General features: G+C 41.5%; 3 protein-coding genes across 6 annotated transcripts; 1 reads left to right on the top strand and 2 right to left on the bottom strand.

Moving 5' to 3' along the window:
* Positions 1-532: 532 nt before the first annotated feature.
* Positions 533-8,568, bottom strand: thoc5 (THO complex 5). The gene is made up of 20 exons (XM_085475287.1): positions 8,482-8,568; positions 8,174-8,278; positions 6,481-6,624; positions 6,216-6,329; positions 5,928-6,025; positions 5,609-5,755; positions 4,294-4,408; positions 4,030-4,162; positions 3,858-3,935; positions 3,718-3,761; positions 3,168-3,267; positions 2,268-2,376; positions 2,080-2,181; positions 1,905-2,001; positions 1,717-1,828; positions 1,532-1,635; positions 1,349-1,436; positions 1,134-1,249; positions 858-1,048; positions 533-769 (listed from the first exon to the last, which is right to left on the bottom strand). The coding sequence occupies exons 2-20, from the start codon at positions 8,270-8,272 to the stop codon at positions 706-708; spliced, it is 2,055 nt and encodes a 684-aa protein (XP_085331413.1). The 5' UTR covers positions 8,273-8,278; positions 8,482-8,568; the 3' UTR covers positions 533-705.
* Positions 8,569-9,265: 697 nt separating this feature from the next.
* Positions 9,266-14,895, bottom strand: tfip11 (tuftelin interacting protein 11). 3 transcript variants are annotated; one of them, XM_085475288.1, is made up of 15 exons: positions 14,762-14,895; positions 13,644-13,851; positions 13,392-13,551; positions 13,138-13,294; positions 12,904-13,031; positions 12,640-12,801; positions 12,234-12,425; positions 11,895-12,074; positions 11,530-11,664; positions 11,339-11,442; positions 11,035-11,203; positions 10,631-10,874; positions 10,112-10,254; positions 9,835-10,000; positions 9,266-9,744 (listed from the first exon to the last, which is right to left on the bottom strand). In XM_085475288.1, the coding sequence occupies exons 2-15, from the start codon at positions 13,847-13,849 to the stop codon at positions 9,398-9,400; spliced, it is 2,493 nt and encodes an 830-aa protein (XP_085331414.1). In that variant the 5' UTR covers positions 13,850-13,851; positions 14,762-14,895; the 3' UTR covers positions 9,266-9,397. The 3 variants fall into 3 exon arrangements, with proteins under 3 accessions (XP_085331414.1, XP_085331415.1, XP_085331417.1); XM_085475289.1 differs by lacking the exon at positions 14,762-14,895 and adding an exon at positions 14,682-14,721; XM_085475291.1 differs by lacking the exon at positions 14,762-14,895 and adding an exon at positions 14,095-14,406.
* Positions 14,896-15,682: 787 nt separating this feature from the next.
* srrd (SRR1 domain containing) lies at positions 15,683-17,709 on the top strand. 2 transcript variants are annotated; one of them, XM_085474153.1, is made up of 6 exons: positions 15,683-15,953; positions 16,045-16,085; positions 16,166-16,359; positions 16,454-16,552; positions 16,777-16,928; positions 17,018-17,709. In XM_085474153.1, the coding sequence occupies exons 1-6, from the start codon at positions 15,811-15,813 to the stop codon at positions 17,256-17,258; spliced, it is 870 nt and encodes a 289-aa protein (XP_085330279.1). In that variant the 5' UTR covers positions 15,683-15,810; the 3' UTR covers positions 17,259-17,709. The 2 variants fall into 2 exon arrangements, with proteins under 2 accessions (XP_085330279.1, XP_085330280.1); XM_085474154.1 differs by having other exon boundaries at positions 16,211-16,359.
* Positions 17,710-17,778: the final 69 nt, after the last annotated feature.

Here is a 17,778-nt window from a genome sequence, read left to right on the forward strand (position 1 = left end):
ATTTACTGCCCATTTTCCAATAAGTAATGCTTCCTTTCTCTTGCAATTACAGACATTATTTCCACGCATCAGTGCAGCATTGAATTCCTAGATTCGATTACCTGCTGCTGGATCTTTGCTGCAACACACAAGAGCAAAGGAGAGATTCTTCTATAAAGCTAAAGCTAGCTAATCATTAAATGACCGTTTTCCTTGACTTTAGCATCAAGTCAGAAATTGAGGATCAGTATCCTACATGAAAACCTGTTGCTCTTTACTGAAACTATGATGATAAATGAGAAGTCAAAGGCTAACAGCAGACAATAGCCCAAATATTTTATTCAATGCGAGAGATCCTCTGTGGAAATGACTCAGCTATATCCAGCACTGAACCACAATGGCATAATAATCAGCAAGCTCAGACGACACCTATAAATAGAGCAGCACTCAGAGAGGTGAGGGTGGAGAGGAAGGAAAGGGGATAAAACAGAAACATTTTGTGTGCACAACAAAGTCTGTACACAGCGAAGGAAGACAAAAAAAGACAAACTCATTCCAGAAAATAGGATGTTCTTTTATTTTCAAACTGGTATGAAGTGTTTAAAAAGGATACTTGTGTGTCAAAGAGTCACAAAGGTAATCTTGAGGGAGTTAAGAGTGATAAACTACAGAAGGAGAATTATATACATACGCGCGCACACACACACAATTATGTGCACACAAATTTTAGCGATGACTGAAGAAACCCTGAGGATGGTTATACTTGAACGGCTTCAGACGATTAGGACCCCTGAATTGAACGAGACAAACCGGTGGTCAGAGATAAAATCTTTCACCAAATGTATCAAAAAGTTTCCCACTTCTTTCTCTAACTGTACCTGACAGTGCGTAGGCACATCTTCTCACGGGGGAACTCTCGCGGTCCTTCCACGCTGTCGTCTTGTCCTTCTGTCTCCAAATAAACATCCAGGCAGACGCACAGTCGTGCAAACTGATTGGTCAGGAGCTGGTGCCCAGGACGTGGTCCTTGTAGTTCGTTTTTGAACACGTTAACTTCGCTCTCCATGGCCTTAAAAGTGAAAAAGGGAGTCAAAAAGTGAAAAATGACTTGTATTTATAAACAATCATATTGAGAGGTTTTGAAATGTTCATACTCGGAGGTTGTCGTCGGTGCGTCCGCTGCGCTCTCCCTTCCAGCTCAGAGAGAGGGAGAAGACAGGAGATATCTCTGGGTATCTGGGACTCAGCACCACTGCAGCATTAAGACGAGCTGAAAGGGACACAGATGAGTTTGCGTATAGAATCACATTCAAAGCAAACAAAAAAAACATCAGCAATATTCAGTTATGCTGTCAGCGACAGGATTTACCTGTGCCTCTTTCAACCACTCCCATAAAGTACAGATCAGTCTCCTTTGCCAGCCCAGCTTCAGTCACATGACGTGTATATGGAAATTCCTGCAAAAGAAAGGAAATATCAAAATCAGTCACACTTCTAACTAATGCTTTCTTTACATTTGAGTACAATCGTTTGACAATTTGCTTTCACTTACCAAGTACTCCTGGTAAGTGATTGTGGTCCAACGTGCCAAACGGGAAAGGATCTTGGCAGGAAAAAGGTGCTGACACTCGCTGGAGATGGGGATGATGCTGTGTTCTGATGACGGGAACACAAACAAACTTAACAATCTCTTCATTAGGATGATTCAGTGTGCAAGGTTGTAATCAAATAACATACCTAAAGAGGCAAACTGTCTGTGCAAAGCCAAGCGGGACTGGACTCGTCCCCTCAGCAGCTTCATGGTGTTCTCCATGTGGCTCGCACTCAGTGAACTACCCACGCGCACACCCTAAAAAAAAATTAGCAAAAGTTAACATTATACAGTTGTAACACATGCTGTATACTTGAGGTTAGCACACACGCACCTCCGAAGCGTCACTAGGAAAATGAAGTCCTCCGAGATTCTGAACCCACATGTAGGGATGGCCCAGCTCCTCCACATAATCGCCAAAGGAAATGATCCTAAAAATAACTTATAGGTTAATTCAGCCAGCTGTAATCCAGTACACACCACATCAACCATGAACATTACTTCCTTACCCGACTTTATCAAACTGGTAGCGATTAGCTGGATTGGGTGTTTCTCGTCCCTGGTCGCTGGTGTAGAGACAGCTGAGGAGAGTGTCTGACTTCAGGAGCTCCCTGGGGGGAAAAAAGTCATTGTTAGGTTTTTTTATAAGGCTGTCATGGTCAGAGAGAGAGCCAAATCCTTACGTTTACACACATACCCTGCGCTGATGGCTGTGTTGAGATCGGTGGAGGTGGACACTTTGGTCTTGACAGTCATAATGTTCAGATTCATCAGGTAGTAGAAGTAAAGATGGAGTACACTGCCATCTGTAGACACAAGGAAGACAACACATGGTGTTACACTAATGGATTGCTATCTTAATCTTATATTCTCTCTACTCAATATTTTCATTAATCCTGCCAGCGATAGCTCCTCTGGGTTTATATTACACTGCAGCGCATTACAGAGCAATAACAGGCCTTGGTCATAGCAGCAGCTAATGGCACCTATGGGATACCCACTACACCGATGGTCATCATTCTCGCTGCACTCCCTGCAGTCACGGTGAACTCAGTGACACACTGTCACTCACTCACACCTACACCGCTCACTTTTTGCTTTTACTGCACTAGACCGAATGCTGCAGCTGGCAGCAGTGAGGATAACTGAGGAAAGGAGGGGCTCCAGAAATAAAAGCAGAAGTCAGACAAAGAGCAGTGATGAGAAAAACTGCTTACAAGATGTTGTAGGTGCTGCAGAACTACAAGGCTGCAAGCATCTTTCTCACCTCCATCCCTCGGCCTCCCCCTCACTTCCTCACTCCACCCCCCCTTAGGTAGAGTTACGCCTGCAATGCAGATCTCCCTATAATCTGTCACTGTATTCCATATATCGCCAGCAGAGGGAACACAAGGGTCAAGTGGTGTCATGTCACAGCCACAGTTGCTTTGTTTCACATGCCATCTGATAGGTGTACAGTTGCACAGCACCATATATATATGGTCACGTTACAAGGGTTGGAGCACAAAGGGGCTGCAAATATTTGGGTTGAAGGATGCTGTGTGAATACAGAGAATGATTTTGCCAACAAGGACATGAAGCACAGAGAAAGAGTTACCTTTACACTTCAAGTCTATGCCTAGGGACAGAGGGTGCCTCTTCAGCATCTCTCGTCTTTTATCATCCAGCTGGCCACCTGCAGTTGGCCTTCTTCTCTTCTGTCAAATGGACAATAAAAAGCAATTGAATAAAAAGACAAAAAAAAAGAAAAAAATAATAAATAAAAGACGTAATTCCAGTGACAAAGCATCTCTAAAATCTTAGCCCCCTGCAAGCACATTTAAAAAGAATACCGAAAGGAAGCCTGAAAAGCAAACAGTGCTCCAGATGAGCTCAAATATGGAGATAGAACAAAAGAAATACACACTGTATTTGCAATCAAATACAAACCTAAGATCCGGTTACAGTCACAGAGCCATTCTCGGTAAATATTTCCCAGAACACCCCCACTGCCACTCCGATCAATAGCTGCCACTCAATGCATGACAGCTATGGCTTCAGAGACAGTTCATGTGTCCAGAGCAGTGATTTGTATACTAACTAACAATAGACCTCAGTGTCCTGAGTGTGTGTGTTCGTTCATGAGTAAAGCAGTGCCAGATACTCACAGTTTTCTCTTGCTCCTCCTCTGCATCAGAATCACTCTCATCATCTGAATAAAACCAGAATACACAGTTTTAAGTTTGTTGATGAATCCCAAAATGAGTCGTCTGTGTGTTATACATAGATTAAATGTGTGCCTTTGTACCCTGGGAATCTTCTGGAGGTTTGGACAGGGCTTTGGCCTCATCTACATCACCACTAATTGAGACAATCAGGTTCTTGTCTGCAATAAAATCAAAGCGATCCAAACTTCAATCCTTTAAAGAAAAACGAATATTTTGTCTTGGAAAACATCATTGTCTCTCATTCTTACTCACCACACGCCTGGCCATAAGCATTTGCTTGAACAAACAGGACATAGAGAGGTGGAGGCAGATGGCGGGCAATCTCCGTCTGCTTCTGAGTCTGTTCAAAAGGCATAGACAGGAACTCCTGGACTGGGAGGGAGGCCTGTGAGCATACATAGGAGGCATATGTGGTGTAACTGTTGGCACGGCAGTTAAAAATTCACCTCAACAAGTACAAAACACCGCTGAGCTTTTCTTTAGATTACAAACTATGAATTAACACAGCAATGATACCTGCATGATGGCATTAAGACCTGGCTGCAAGCTTCTCAGATGCTCCTTCTTCACCTCAATGCTCTTCTGAATTGTCTCCTTCGACGCTAGTGATTCCTTGTATTTCTCTGCCAACCTGCATCCAACAATAGACTGTTAACTAGGGATGGGTACCGGTATCCGGTGCCATGATGGCACCGGTTCTGACATAAATGGTAGTAACCAGACCGAAAAGCAGCGCACATTTCGGTGCTTTATTTCGGTGCTTTTTTTCCCTGAGATGTCATACACTTCGAATTCTAGCCAATCATTTTACGTTTCCGAGGATAGTAGGTGGGTCCAGGTACGTACGTTCTTTTAGAGCAGAACTACATATTAAAAATGCCCAAGGCGAAGCGGTCAAAAGTCTGGCTGTACTTCACAGCAAAATATGCAAACTCAGCAGCCTGCAACAAGTGCTTTAAGCTGATACTGTGATACTGTCAAAGGAGGTAACACCTCAAATCCGATGAAACACCTGGCGACGCATAGCGTTTTTTTTTTAAAAGCCGAGAAATGCGCCGTATTTGATAGCTTGCTGCGAGACCTCACACCGAGCACATCTACTGCGGGTGTGGTGCCTGTTATCGGACCCGGAGTTAGCAACATCCCCCAAAAACACGAAGAGGAGAGTCCTGGCCCCTAGCCCTGCCAGTGCAGCAGAAATGATGACGGATGATGATGCAGCAGCAGCCGTTCTTCTCTGCGTGAGTAGCTTAATGTTGTCCGTGTGTAATTTACGTTGAGTAGGCTAACCACGTTATTACATTAATGCATGCAAGGTGAACTAGCAAACATCATCATAGCTACATGCGGCTGTCTTCTTGTTTGATGGCAGATACTCCCTTCACCCTGGCCAAAAAGGCCAAAGAAAAAGTGGAAAACAGTTAAACATGAGAGGTTTTTGGACAAAGTTTGTGTTTTTTCCATTGTTTAAGCACTGCTTCCAGCCAAGAGTGATACCATATATGCCCCATAGCTGCAGAAAAGGCTAACATTGTTATCTTTTTACAAAAAAAACAGCTGAACATGAGAGCTTTTTGGACCAATTTTGTGTTCTCCATTCTTTAAGCACGGTTTGAGCACCGTTTAAGCACCGTTTCAAAAGTACCGGTTTGGCACCGGTATCGGATAAAACCTAAACAATACACATCCCTACTCTTAACAAGTGTTCAGTGTCCCTATTATCCATTAGCAAATTAGTTTTTAAACACAACATGCTGCAAACGCTTTGTGCAGGCACAAATCCTTCACTGCGCCTTGTGGTTTGTTTGTTGTTGTTTTTTTTTTAAAATACCTCTTCCGTTGTTCAAGCTCCCAGTCCAGTCGCGCCAGTGTGAGTTGGTGGGGGTCATTTTTTGTGAGTTGAGGCCTGGAAATTTCCGGCGGTGCCTCCTGGTAAAACTCTTCTTCACTCACCAAGTCAATTTCTTCATGCTTAGACCTGGAATATGGAAACGAGTACTCATTACTACTGTGACACATTTCTGAAAATCTAAGTATAAACTAAAAACAAGGGAACTAATAAGCAACTAACGCTATTCTAATTATTCTCTGTAAGTTCAAGTTAGGAAAACCAATGAGCAATTTTAAATGAAATCTTTTTTTTTACTAACTTGAACTCCAGACACTTGCTGATCTCCTTCTGAAGATGCATGACTTCATACAGCAGATTTTGCAGCTGAAGGTGCAGCACATCGACTTTCTGTTTTGCCTGAGGAGAGACAGAGAGATTGTTAAAGTTGACTCGCAAACTCTAAGTAAATATTTTTAGATGCATAATACAATACTGAAGTTTAAGGCTTGAGGCAGCACTTTTTTTAGTAAGCGAATGAAAGAGTGATAGTAACCTAAGCTGTTACTTGGTTTTACTTGAGAGTGCTTGAGACTTGCGTGGGAGTTACCTCGTGTGTCTGGTCTCTGCCTTTCTTTAGACGCATATGAGCAAGTCGATTGAGCTTTTTCAGATTCATGAAGTGGATGCAGCTCTGCATACGTTTCTTCTCAACCTCTGCACACTGAGGAGACATACAACCAGTTGCCCTTCATTATTATTGACACAAATGTTATGGTGCTTTAGATATACTTATACTACAAACTCTATGTGTAAGGTGTCTGCTGTACATGAATCGTTTGCCATTAAATCAGCATATAATGACACATTCTTACCCCGTCCTTAGCTCCGTTGGCCTTAAGCTCTTGGATCTCACTCATGAGATTAGCCAGACTCTGACATGTTTCTTTGTATTGGATGTAGTCCTGCTGAGGGTCCCTGCCATCAAGCTCCACCTCCTCATGATACACACGCACATCCTGGCCAAAAAAAGTATATAAATTAGTAAGTAAATATATGACATAAATGTATATTAAGTACAAGGTTCACACGGGGGTGGGGGCTGATAACACTAATCAGAAGAGGATGGATGTATAACTATAAGATATTAGTCATGGTTAAACTTGATATCATTTATTTAACTGCTCTGAGAGGTCTAAGTGTGACTAAGTTAAATATGACTTAAAGGTGATATATTTTGCATTTCATACTTTGGTCTATAATATGTTGTGAGATGAGATGAGCTGCAGTATAAAGGATGGATATAAAACACCTTTTTAAAACTGCTAATCATTCAAAGGTATTTCAGTATAGATCCAGAACAAAGACAACATTATAAATTGCTGAAAGCTGTTGAGTGAACTCTAAATTTCTAAGGATAAAATGTAGGATCCACATTATAAAACACACAGGCAGAATATACCCCTTCAGCTGGAACTGACCTCCTGGATCATTTTAACTGCGGTTTAAAAACTCTCTGTTTCCATTAAGGTTGAGGCAAAAACACATCATGGAGCACAACCAGTCTACAAAGGTATGTGAGGAGGAGATGCTAGCAGCTGGTGAGGTGCGGCCCAAAGATAAACGAGTGACTCAAACAAACAATGCTACCTACACTTGTTAGTTGTGTTCTGTTTAACAGTAAGAGCAAACTGTGGAAGAAAATTACTAATTCGGGTACATGCTGGTAAAAGGAGCTTTTAGCAAGTGATTAAAAAGTTTGAACACCCCATGTAGAAAATATTTTTCAATTTCACTTTTATTATGCAACAACACTGTGCAGCTCCTGAAGAGTTACAAGGTTAAGATACTTTTGTTACTGTTAGACTAAAGTGTGAAGCAGGTATTGTATCAGTATAAAGAAGTTTAAGATTACAGAAAAAAAATCTGGTAGCTCTTCACCCAGATGCTCCAGTTTTGTGTTGTTAACAAGTTAAGAATTATAAATGGCTTGAAGTGTACAATCAGGCCTGTGAGACTCCTTTAGACACTCAGACATATCATTGATATGTCAGCCAGATGCTGCTCATTTTACGTTTTCGCTCGTTTCTTCACATTTTCCCAACATGCTTCCATGTAAATCCAGCGTCCCCATCTCTCTGTTGGTCTGCACCACTACACTAAGTAGTGTAAATACTTCAAAAGTATATGAGCTTTTCTTCCTCCTGTACTGAAAGAGTATTAAATCAGAATTTTGCGACAAAAGTGGAAACAACCTCATTAAAGTTAGAAGTTGGAAATCGTGGGTTTGGGGGAAAATGACCCAGGTTTATTATAAACAAGAGTCTCGCTGTTTGATTCAACAGTCTCTATGCTTTCCATTTGAAAATCTAATTCAGATAGAAGATGTATTTGTGTAAAAGGACCACTTTAACTGTATCAACTTTAAAGGGCAGACACTGCTTAGCACATTAGGGTCTAAATACTTTAATTTTAAAATGTATACTAACGTCTGTGCATTACTGCCCAAAGCCACTTTGATAATGACACAGGTGATCGAGGAGTCGTGTATCTTCTCCTCAACTTTACCTGTTGGTCCGCATCTGCCCGACCCCGCTTCATCTCCGGGGTTCCTCCTTCGTTGCGGAGAACCTTGGACTTTCGTTTTTTCAGGGCGTCCGACGACATGAGTAGCTGGATAACAATGGAAAATATGACCTTAAAAGCCGTGAATACCTTTCTGTTAGCAAGCTGGCTAATGTTAGCACTGTGCTACGGTAGTTCATTGGATAGCAATCGTTAGTTTTGCGGCTCATTAAACCACATTAAACATGTTAGATGTTAAATAAACCACAGGCTATGTTCAACTATATATGTATATATAAATATTCACATACCTTCTTGGTGCAAAACCGTTAATCACGAACAAATGAACTAACTCGCAGCTCACACCGCAAAGCGCCCACTTCCAACGGAAGCCCTGATGTGCCAAAACACCTCAAACAGGAGGAAGCAACAGCAACTGCCACCTTCCTGTTATCGTTTGTATCGCATTGTTAATGTTCACAAATAGGGTTTCAATCTGTTGAATAATGCTTAAAGCTACTCTAAAAACGTAACCTTAAAACTGCAAGTTAAGGGTTTGCTAACAATCATATCATGGACGAATATGCTGCAAGTTTGTTTGTTCTTATGCACATAAATAAAAGCTAAAGCTATTTTTGTGCAAGTCTTATTTTTCAAGTCATTCCTTTTTTCTATTAAAACGATTAAATGTTGAAAACTATGATCAGCTCAGCTGCTTTTCAGTCCGTTAAGGTTCAGCAGGGATTTCTTTTAGGAGACACTTTTCTTGTGAGACTTGGTAGGTCTTTTGCCTCTCGTAAAGCCAATTAACCTGTGGGTATAAATGGTCACCTCCACACAGACCAATACGCTGTCACAGACAAAAAGAAAAATGAACAACACCAAAAATGTACTCCAATTACTTAACTGTTGATGTTACAATAGAAACATTGAAGATAAGTACTGTTTTTGTATGTGTATCAAGAGAACATTATAAACACTGTGACCGTTAACCAGCTTTTGTATAAAAATGTGCAATATGTGAAAACATATGTGCTTTTCACTGTACAAGTACAGTATTTAAAATTCATTTTTGAGCAATAAAGAGAGTCAGCATGCATTCAAAAGTTATTTATTCACAATTCTGACCTCTTAGAGAAAGAGACATATGCTAGAGAAGTTACTTAAAAACAAAAGATATTTCCTGTTTTCCTTATAGTTGTCAGACCTAAATATGTCAGTCCACGCTCATTTTGCCATATCGATCAGACTCTGCAGAGATGTGGGTACCCAAGTCTTCTCTCCTTGCACAAACACCACCCCTCGATCTATGTAGATAACAATACGCCCAAATGTGTACAGCTGTTTTCCCTCATGTCGTTTAGCCACTAAGGGCATGAAAACGATGTTGTTCTCCTCTGCCTTGGCCTGGATGAGATCCTTAAAGTTAGTCGGCACACCGGCGCTGATCCCTCTGTGGGCCACGCTCTCGGCGTCCCTGCGCTCCTGCATAGCTTCATACTGGAAGTCCTTGCGTCTCTCTGTCTGTGTGAGATATGCAATGTTCTCCCTCGCTCCAGGTTGCATATAACCGCCTGAAATGACACGAAAAAAAGAAAGTTATACTTTGAGTAATACTCATTTTTGTGTGTTTATTATACATCTTCAGACTGTGGAGTACGAACCTATGCCTGAGGAGACCGCACGGTTCATGATGTCCAAAGCCTCATTGAATTTCTCTTTAATGAGGGGCTGGGCCAACAAGACGTCACTAAACATGCTTTTCCAGCCGAGGTACCACTTTGTGATTTCCTCATAGTTGGGACTGTTGCTCAGCCATGAACACAGGACCTATAATCCACAAAAAGCAAAAAAAAAACAAACCCAAAAGGTATAAAATCCAAAAAGCAATTATATGAAACACCAAAATGCTCAGTTCTGAGTACATTTTAATTCACTGACCTGTAACCATTTCGTGAAAAAGTTTTTGTCAAGCAGTGACACGAGGCTAGAGGGGGACAGCATGCCCTCCCAGTCCAAGACCCAGTGAAATGGCTCCATCTGCTGCTGGTGAGGGTTGATAACCAGCTCTTCCAGACACAAAGCTGCAGAGAGAAAGATCAGCAGTTGCATGAAGAGATATCAGTGGGGCTACTTGAGAATGGAAACGTGGAGGGGTTCATTTTCATTCATGTCTTTGGCACACTGGTGCAGTTTCCTGTCGATTTATAGCTTCTGTTCAGTTGTTTATCGTATTTACCAGGTCTAAACTGAGTGTATATGTTATAAATCCCCATCTTTTGAATGTCACAATTAAAACATCCACTCTAGTCAAATAAATAGGTAACTGTACTTCTGACTTCTTACACCTGTGCCTAAACCTAATTAATGAGGCAAGGCTTGACTTTAATAAGAGGTTGGCTCATCTCCTTCGATTTTCCTCCCAGCACACACATGACGTCATCACAGATGAAGACATACCTAGTTTAGGGATGATGTTTTTCACCATGAAGGCCTCCCATGCACCTGGTGTGAATACATCTTTCCACGGCTGTAGGATGAGGCGAGCTGAGGCGTCGCTGGGATGCCAGCGCTGCAAGGCGTTGGACAGTTTGCTCCTAATTGGCGGATAAAGAGGCTCTAGACGTGACTGGAGCAGAGGCAGCCAAGGGTGGATCCAGGAGTGGATAGGCACCGTGTCAGTTAAAGGGTTCCAGTTATCTACCTGTTAAACAGGGAACAAAGAGAGAGGTTTACATGTGACAAAACTGCCTTTGATACTGATGGAGGCATAAGGTCAGTATAGCATATAGTAAACAGTTTTTCACTCATAAATAATGGGAGCAAATCAAAAATATTTCTCTTTATCAGCGTGTGTGACTTGCCTCTCGCTGTAATCTGGGTAAGATCAGCTGCTCCAACAGGTGATCCAGTATCCACAGGGGCAAAAGAGGAGCCCACACTTCTACACAGTCCACCATCGGCCCGACCATACGAGGCTGCCAGCCTGACACGCAAGTCCGCATCACTGGGATCCACACTTCCCATAAGAGTCTGAAACACAAAGACCACACGCATTTTACAGACACATGTAGTTAAAAAAAAAAGGGCTAGATCACATATAACCAACATTTATTCACATAAATACACAAAGCACAACCTAATATATGTTTGTGTGTTCAAATTTACCTGTGATAAGGATCCATATTTGAATCTGGGCCACTGGAGTGCATATCCCGAGATTCAAGGATTGCTCTCCACTGACCAATATCTTCCAGACAGTAAGAGCTGTCCTGAAATAATAATTAAAATGTGGTAGAGAATTATTAACATGTAAAAAGGATGCAGTTATCTTAAAAGATATACTCGCAAAAATGTACCTTCAGGGGGTCCCAGAAATGAAGTTTTTCTTTAAGTAACGGATGAACAACAGCTACAGCAAGGTCTGCTAAACCCATCATCTTGTATTCTTCATAATAATCTGTTTGCAAGGTCTCAAAGATGCGAGCACACTCCTGAACAAAGAGAAGAACCAAAAATTACTAAAATGATTACATGAAAACTGAGCAAGCACTCAGTTTCCATCCTGTTCTCACTTTGTCTCTGTTTCACAATTTTGTTTTTATGTTGTTTTATTCTCCGGTTTTTAAATGATTTTCTGACAGAAGACTGCTTTGAAACTTTACACCTAATACAAAATTCTAAAAAGGTGTAGGTGCTCAGTCCATTCTCTTTTTATATGCACCTGCAGAGTAGGACCCTCCCCTGGTGGTGTCTCCCCAGATGGAAAACGCTCCACTAATGCCAGCACAGCTTCCATTCTCTGGATGGCATCTTGCTCCGTATCCAGTCTGTTCTGCAAGGCTCTTGACTCGTGGCTCAGAGAAACAACAACATCTTTTTCATGCTGCAGACGTCTGGCAGACTATACCGGGGTTATATGAAAAAAGAAAGAGATTAAAAAAAATAAATAGTAAAAATCTGCTAAATTATAAAGGAAGCCCCAGTTTGCTGATCTAATAAGGAGGCATTATCTTAGTTATAGCCAAATATATTTGGAAAAACAATTTTGGTATCCTCATACCTGTAATATGTCCTGTTCTGTAAGGTCTATCAACAGCTGAAGGTTATGTTCAAGCTCAGGGAGCGCAAAGCATGATCCCTTCTGATCCCGAGTAGACATGCTTGGTGGACCTTCATCAGGAACACTGTGCTTGTTGGATATCTGACTGTAACTGTAGTACACCTTCTGCTCTCTTCCAGTCATGTCTATCACCTAGGCACCAGGGGCAGGTATGGGGTAAAAAAGGTTAAAAACAAACAATAATAGCAGAGTGCATGTGCTTATATAGATACACCAAACAACTTCACCCATAGAGTCTAATACTGACTACAATTAACTTTAGCTGCTAAAGTTTGTTGTAAAAATACAGCCAAGCCACAGTGCCCTTATAACACACCTCTGAGAAAGGACAAAAAAGCACTAATACCTTGACCTGTGCCAGCTCCCCAGCAGATGCCGCTGTAGCCCGCCCCGCCACTTTGCCTTTAGCTCTGAGCTCATCTGCAGTTCTGTAGGAGTACTTCGGTTTCTTCTTTCCTGCCGACCCTGCAGGATCCTTACGCCACTGGCCCAGCTCCTTCTGGAACTCCTACATCAGCACGAATTTAGATTAATGTAAAAAAATGACTCTACAATTCAACATCTGCTTACACATAGAAAAAGGAAAAGCACATTTATGTGCACACTGTACCTTTTCCTCCTCTTCATCAGAGTCCACCACAGGAAAATCTTGGAGAGACTGCTGGGTTCGCTCATTTCCATAGGCTCCGACTGCCCCCTTTCCCTTACGAACCTTTGCTTCAATAGGGTTTACAATACCTGCAGCAAATGAGAGTGTGGAAAAACAAAGTAGATCAGCTCTGAAATACACACAATACTCTTAAATACTTCATTAATGTGGCCTTCTCAGCCTTTCCCACCCTACCTTGAGCATTCTTTCCCAGGCCTTTTCCTGGTTGGTAGCCCATTTTCTGCAGTAGTTTCTGCCCAATTCCCCTAGTGTGTTTCTCCCAGCTGCCAATGCCATGTCCAGACTGTATGCCACCTGCAAACCTCTGTGACTGATTCCCACGGAAATTACCCTAACAAAACAATTCAGCATATAATTGTTCCTATAAACTTCTTTGAGATATTTATCTGCAATGTACACACAAACAAATCACACATAACCAAATTTACCATTTGGAGTTTTTTGGGTGCACGAGAAGGTGGAGGAGCTGCAGGACCATCATCATCAGAGTCATCAGACCCTCCTTCCCCTTTCAGCTGTTTCTCCTCTGCTGCCGTCTTTCGCAGACCAGCACTCACAAAGTTCACTGGGACAGTGTAGTCTTTAGATCTAGCAATGAAAACACAGACAGCAAACTCAATCTCCTACTAATGGCAGACTTTAAAGCTGTGGGCAGCAGCAAAAACAAACCCACGCCTCACCTCTTGCCACCAAAGCTGGGCCTCTCATCTTCGTCTGAATCCCTGTCAGCCCAGATGCCGTAAGTGGCCTGTTCCTTGGTCTGCCTGTGTCTGTGGCGGTCTGGGTTGAACTCGTTGGCCAGGTCCCAGTCTGTCACCTCAAAGCTCTCAACCTCAACACCCTCCTCCTCCTCATCTCTCCGCCCATATAGGTGTGACATGGACATCTCTGGAGATCATAATGAACAAAATCACAATTTAAAGAAATGTAAAAACTCCGCATAAGTAATTTCAAATAAATTTGCTCTACTTGTGAAAAGGTTTAGGTAAAGCCCTTGGACATGGGATCAGAATAATAAAATACATCCCTCTCCATAGCAACGGATCAAACTCAATCTACTGTTTAAAGCAATGAGTTGTAGCTCAGAGCACAGGGAAAAACAAAATCAAACACATTATAATAAAACATAACATTTTTCTTATTCCAGCTGTTCTCTTTAGAGGTCGCCACAGCAGATCCTCTAACACTGTCCCTAACATCCTCCTCTAGCACAGCAACATGTCCTCCTTCACTTCCTCTATGAATCTCTTCTGTGGTCTTCCTCTTTTCCTCCTGCCTAGCAGCTCAATATCTTGGATTCCATATCAAACCACTCTCCGTCCTCGTCGTTACTTTTACACCCATTTCTCTCTCATCCTCTCACATGTCCTCTGTTCTCCAGAGCATACCTCCAGCAGTCCAGGCTCTTTCACCTGCTCCCTACTCTAACTACAGACCGCAACGTTATCTGAGAACATCCTACCCGACCTCATCTGTCAGCCTGTCCACACTTTGAGGCTCTATTGCTGCAGATTCCAGATCAGCAACAGTGTCGCAAAAATTAGATCAGTATAAATGTAAAGTAAATTTTTATTTTATAGAGAAGCGTCTTAAACATACACATCACTATCTCAAATATTTGGTTTGCTAGTTGACACTAACGACACCGAACAAATTCATCTCTGTGGAGAAAACGTAATGTAAGCTAACGATAACTAGCTATAGCTAAGGTTAGTTACCCTCTACAGCATGAATGTCTTGCTATACGTAATAATCTCGAGTGTTGAGAGCAGTGCAAACACCATGTTCTCTAACGCACCTGAACAGTTATATAAAGGTCGGCGTGGAGATCAATTGGACATGCTTTCTTTCAAAAACGATGAGAAGAAATCCACACTAACGCTCCTTCGTTTAGTGCACGAAAACACAAGTACTTCCGGTATAATGGTGTTACACCAAATTCTGTACCCCTCTAAAATATTTCGTTGGTTCTTAGTAATGACTGTTGGCGTAGAAAGGGCAAAGATGCGTTTATTTCATTGACTTTGCGAAGTAATGTTCGTTTCAGTTGTAAATAATAATAATAATAATAATAATAATAATAATAATAATAATAATAATAATAATAATAATAATAACACGGTATATAAAACTCAGTTTTGTTTTTTCCCCAGGTTAATAGAAATTCATATTACATCATACTATTAGTTTAAAAAAAGCTTCATATGTTAAATATATTAAATGCATTTCAAAATGTATTTATTTGTTTATTTAGTTAGAAAAAAATGTGCCTACCCACTTTCAGAATTTTATTTTATTTCGTAGTAATTTGAGGCAATGTTTGAACATGAATACCTAAAAATTATTAAAGAAAAAAGTCGCAGTGATTTCACTATAAAAGTGAATCATGATCTGTAATTTGGGACACACTGGTTAAATAAAGTATTAAATAAGTACATACAAAAATACATAAAACCACACTGCAAAGTCCTATATGAGAATGAATTAATAAACAAAATTAGCTAAAAACAACGGGGCAATTTCTAGTTTGCTTTACAATAATATACATAATTATATATAGTAATAGTATATTTAAAAATAAAAATAAATATCGCAGTTTCTTTAAATCAACCGAGCTGTGCATTATTTCTATAGTGATTTAATGACCGTACACCACCACCAGGTGGATGTTATTTGATGGACTACAAATTTGGCGTAACGCCGGAAGAGGAAACGCGTGTTACACCCTAAATATTCCCATATGTTAGTCACTTGTCTACTGAAGGGAAAAAATGCGTTTTGTCCTTTGATAATTGGACGATTTTTAAAAAAATGATATGCAGGGATATTGGTGCTAAGTTAGCATAAATGTCGGACACCGGAGGGGAGTGGCAGGTGGCTCGGCGACGAAAAGGTGCGTCGAGGAGCTCAAAGTCTCTTCAGGTGTCTGCAGCATGCGGCCAGGAGTCGCTGGACGTCGGGAAAACCGTTAAACGCATCAGAGATACCATGTATGAAATTCAAGAATAGCTCAGCAGCAACACCTCGGACGTCTCATCTTCACCACAGTCCCATAACTCTGCCTTTATTTTACCTCTGCAGGTCTGAACTAAGATGCGAAGAGTTTTGGCACGATTGGAAGGGTAGGTTTTGCTTTGAAAGTTGGGGTTACCACCAAGCATCTGGCTTGCAGCTGTGTGTGTTATTGCGTTTCTGCCTTTAGAGCAGCTCTTGGTGGCGGCATCAGCATCTCTTTCCAAATCTCCAGCGGACAAGGACGCTGAGGACCAGCCGGAGCGGATCCCCAGGACATGCCAGCAGCTGGAGTGTGTGTGTTATGGCCTCGGTCCGTTTGCCTCCTGTGTCTCAGCCCGCTACCAGCTTGCCATGTTGCTTCTTCTACTGGAAGCAGGACAGGTCAGGGGAGGCTTCATCATCAGTTAGATGACAAACACTCACACTAGACCCTGCTTGTTATACATATTCTGTCTCTCCCTGTTAATGTCTTCAGATTCCTCTAAAGGACTGCTCAGTCTATGATCCAGTCTTCTCTTCTGGAGAGAGAGATGTTTTGAGAGACCTGGGTCTGACTGTACTCTCAGAAAATGAGGTCAGTTGTTGCTCCCTCGTGTCCTGGTAATTAAGTGAAACACTGTTAATAGGCATATACTAAAGAGAACTGTGTCATATAGTACATAAAACTTTACAGTTCTTCCAAATGTCAACTATATTATTATTTATTATCCATTTTATATTGAAAATGGGGACTACAAAATTGTTTAGGGGAGTAGACTGTGCAAACAGTGTGTGATCCTCTGTGTCTGTATTGCTCAGGAGGGGAAACGTTTGGTAGAAAAACCCACATTTTTTTACCTGATGCATTGTGGGAAAGCCCTCTACAACAACCTTCTGTGGAAGAACTGGAGTGCACGGGGTCTCCCTCTGATGATAATCATCGGAAACAGCTTCAGTGGGATGAGGGATAGGTTTGTACGAGACGACACGTAGACGATGGAGTAAACGTTTAAGCAAGAGCAGTGGAGATGAAGTTGACATCTGTCTGTTTCCCCAACAGAACGATCGAGAAAGAGTTTACGCGAGACTACAGCTACATCAGTAAGGCTGTGGATTTTAGTGTGGAGAGAAAGCTTGCATGCCCATCTCATCTGATAGACGTCTTCAATGACACAGCAGTCATCACATTTCCTTCCAACAGCCTTAATGGACTCCCACAGTCTACCTGGGCAGAGTCACCTGAACCACAGTACCCACACAGCCCTGATTTGGAGATTATACTGAAGGAAACTCAGAGCTGAGGCAGGAGATGGATATAGGACATTTGTTATTGACTGTTGTCATTCATATGACAAGTTGTTTTTTTTAATGGACCTGTTGTACTTTTACTTAATTATATATGGTGACAATGATGGGTTTTCATATTAAACATCAACCAAGTTTCAGAGTTTTCCAGTGAGCTAGAACCTCAGGCATCAGACTGCCCTAAACTAAGACCATCAGAGAACCTTAATTTGGTCAGTTCCAGATGTATGGGACAGAAGCCCCACCCACTTACTGTTCAAACCCTCTGTTTGTCAGCAGAAGCCAATCAAAAGAAAGCTGGCATAAAATGGAGAGCTAAAACAGCTTCTTTACAAACAGTGACAAATTGAGGGGCTGGGCATGAAGGCCCACTATAAAACAAGGATTATTTTGAGCTGTGGACCATGCAATCTATTCAAGAAGAGCACAAGAATTAAAAATTGTTGGAACAAATCCTGCTCATGTCTGACTTTATTCAGCCGTAACAAATTCTTTAATAGAACTAACATTTTGTGT

The sequence above is a fragment of the Copadichromis virginalis genome, linkage group LG12 (assembly GCF_057382275.1).
Source record: "Copadichromis virginalis isolate Kocher_CV1m ecotype Utaka linkage group LG12, C_Virginalis_male_GT1.1, whole genome shotgun sequence".
In the NCBI taxonomy this organism is placed as follows: Eukaryota; Metazoa; Chordata; class Actinopteri; order Cichliformes; family Cichlidae; genus Copadichromis; species Copadichromis virginalis.

Excerpts from the sequence above, each read along its gene's own strand:
- srrd (XM_085474153.1), top strand. The coding sequence starts at position 15,811 with ATGTCGGACACCGGAGGGGAGTGGCAGGTGGCTCGGCGACGAAAAGGT. Across the intron at positions 15,954-16,044 it reads AAACGCATCAGAGATACCAT|GTCTGAACTAAGATGCGAAG; the intron begins GTATGAAATTCA and ends TTACCTCTGCAG. Across the intron at positions 16,086-16,165 it reads GTTTTGGCACGATTGGAAGG|AGCAGCTCTTGGTGGCGGCA; the intron begins GTAGGTTTTGCT and ends TTCTGCCTTTAG.
- tfip11 (XM_085475288.1), bottom strand. The coding sequence starts at position 13,849 with ATGTCCATGTCACACCTATATGGGCGGAGAGATGAGGAGGAGGAGGGT. Across the intron at positions 12,802-12,903 it reads CTGATGAAGAGGAGGAAAAG|GAGTTCCAGAAGGAGCTGGG; the intron begins GTACAGTGTGCA and ends GTGCTGATGTAG. Across the intron at positions 9,745-9,834 it reads TGCGGTCTCCTCAGGCATAG|GCGGTTATATGCAACCTGGA; the intron begins GTTCGTACTCCA and ends GTGTCATTTCAG.
- thoc5 (XM_085475287.1), bottom strand. The coding sequence starts at position 8,272 with ATGTCGTCGGACGCCCTGAAAAAACGAAAGTCCAAGGTTCTCCGCAAC. Across the intron at positions 4,409-5,608 it reads GAGCTTGAACAACGGAAGAG|GTTGGCAGAGAAATACAAGG; the intron begins GTATTTTAAAAA and ends TGTTGGATGCAG. Across the intron at positions 3,936-4,029 it reads TGCTTATGGCCAGGCGTGTG|ACAAGAACCTGATTGTCTCA; the intron begins GTGAGTAAGAAT and ends ATTTTATTGCAG.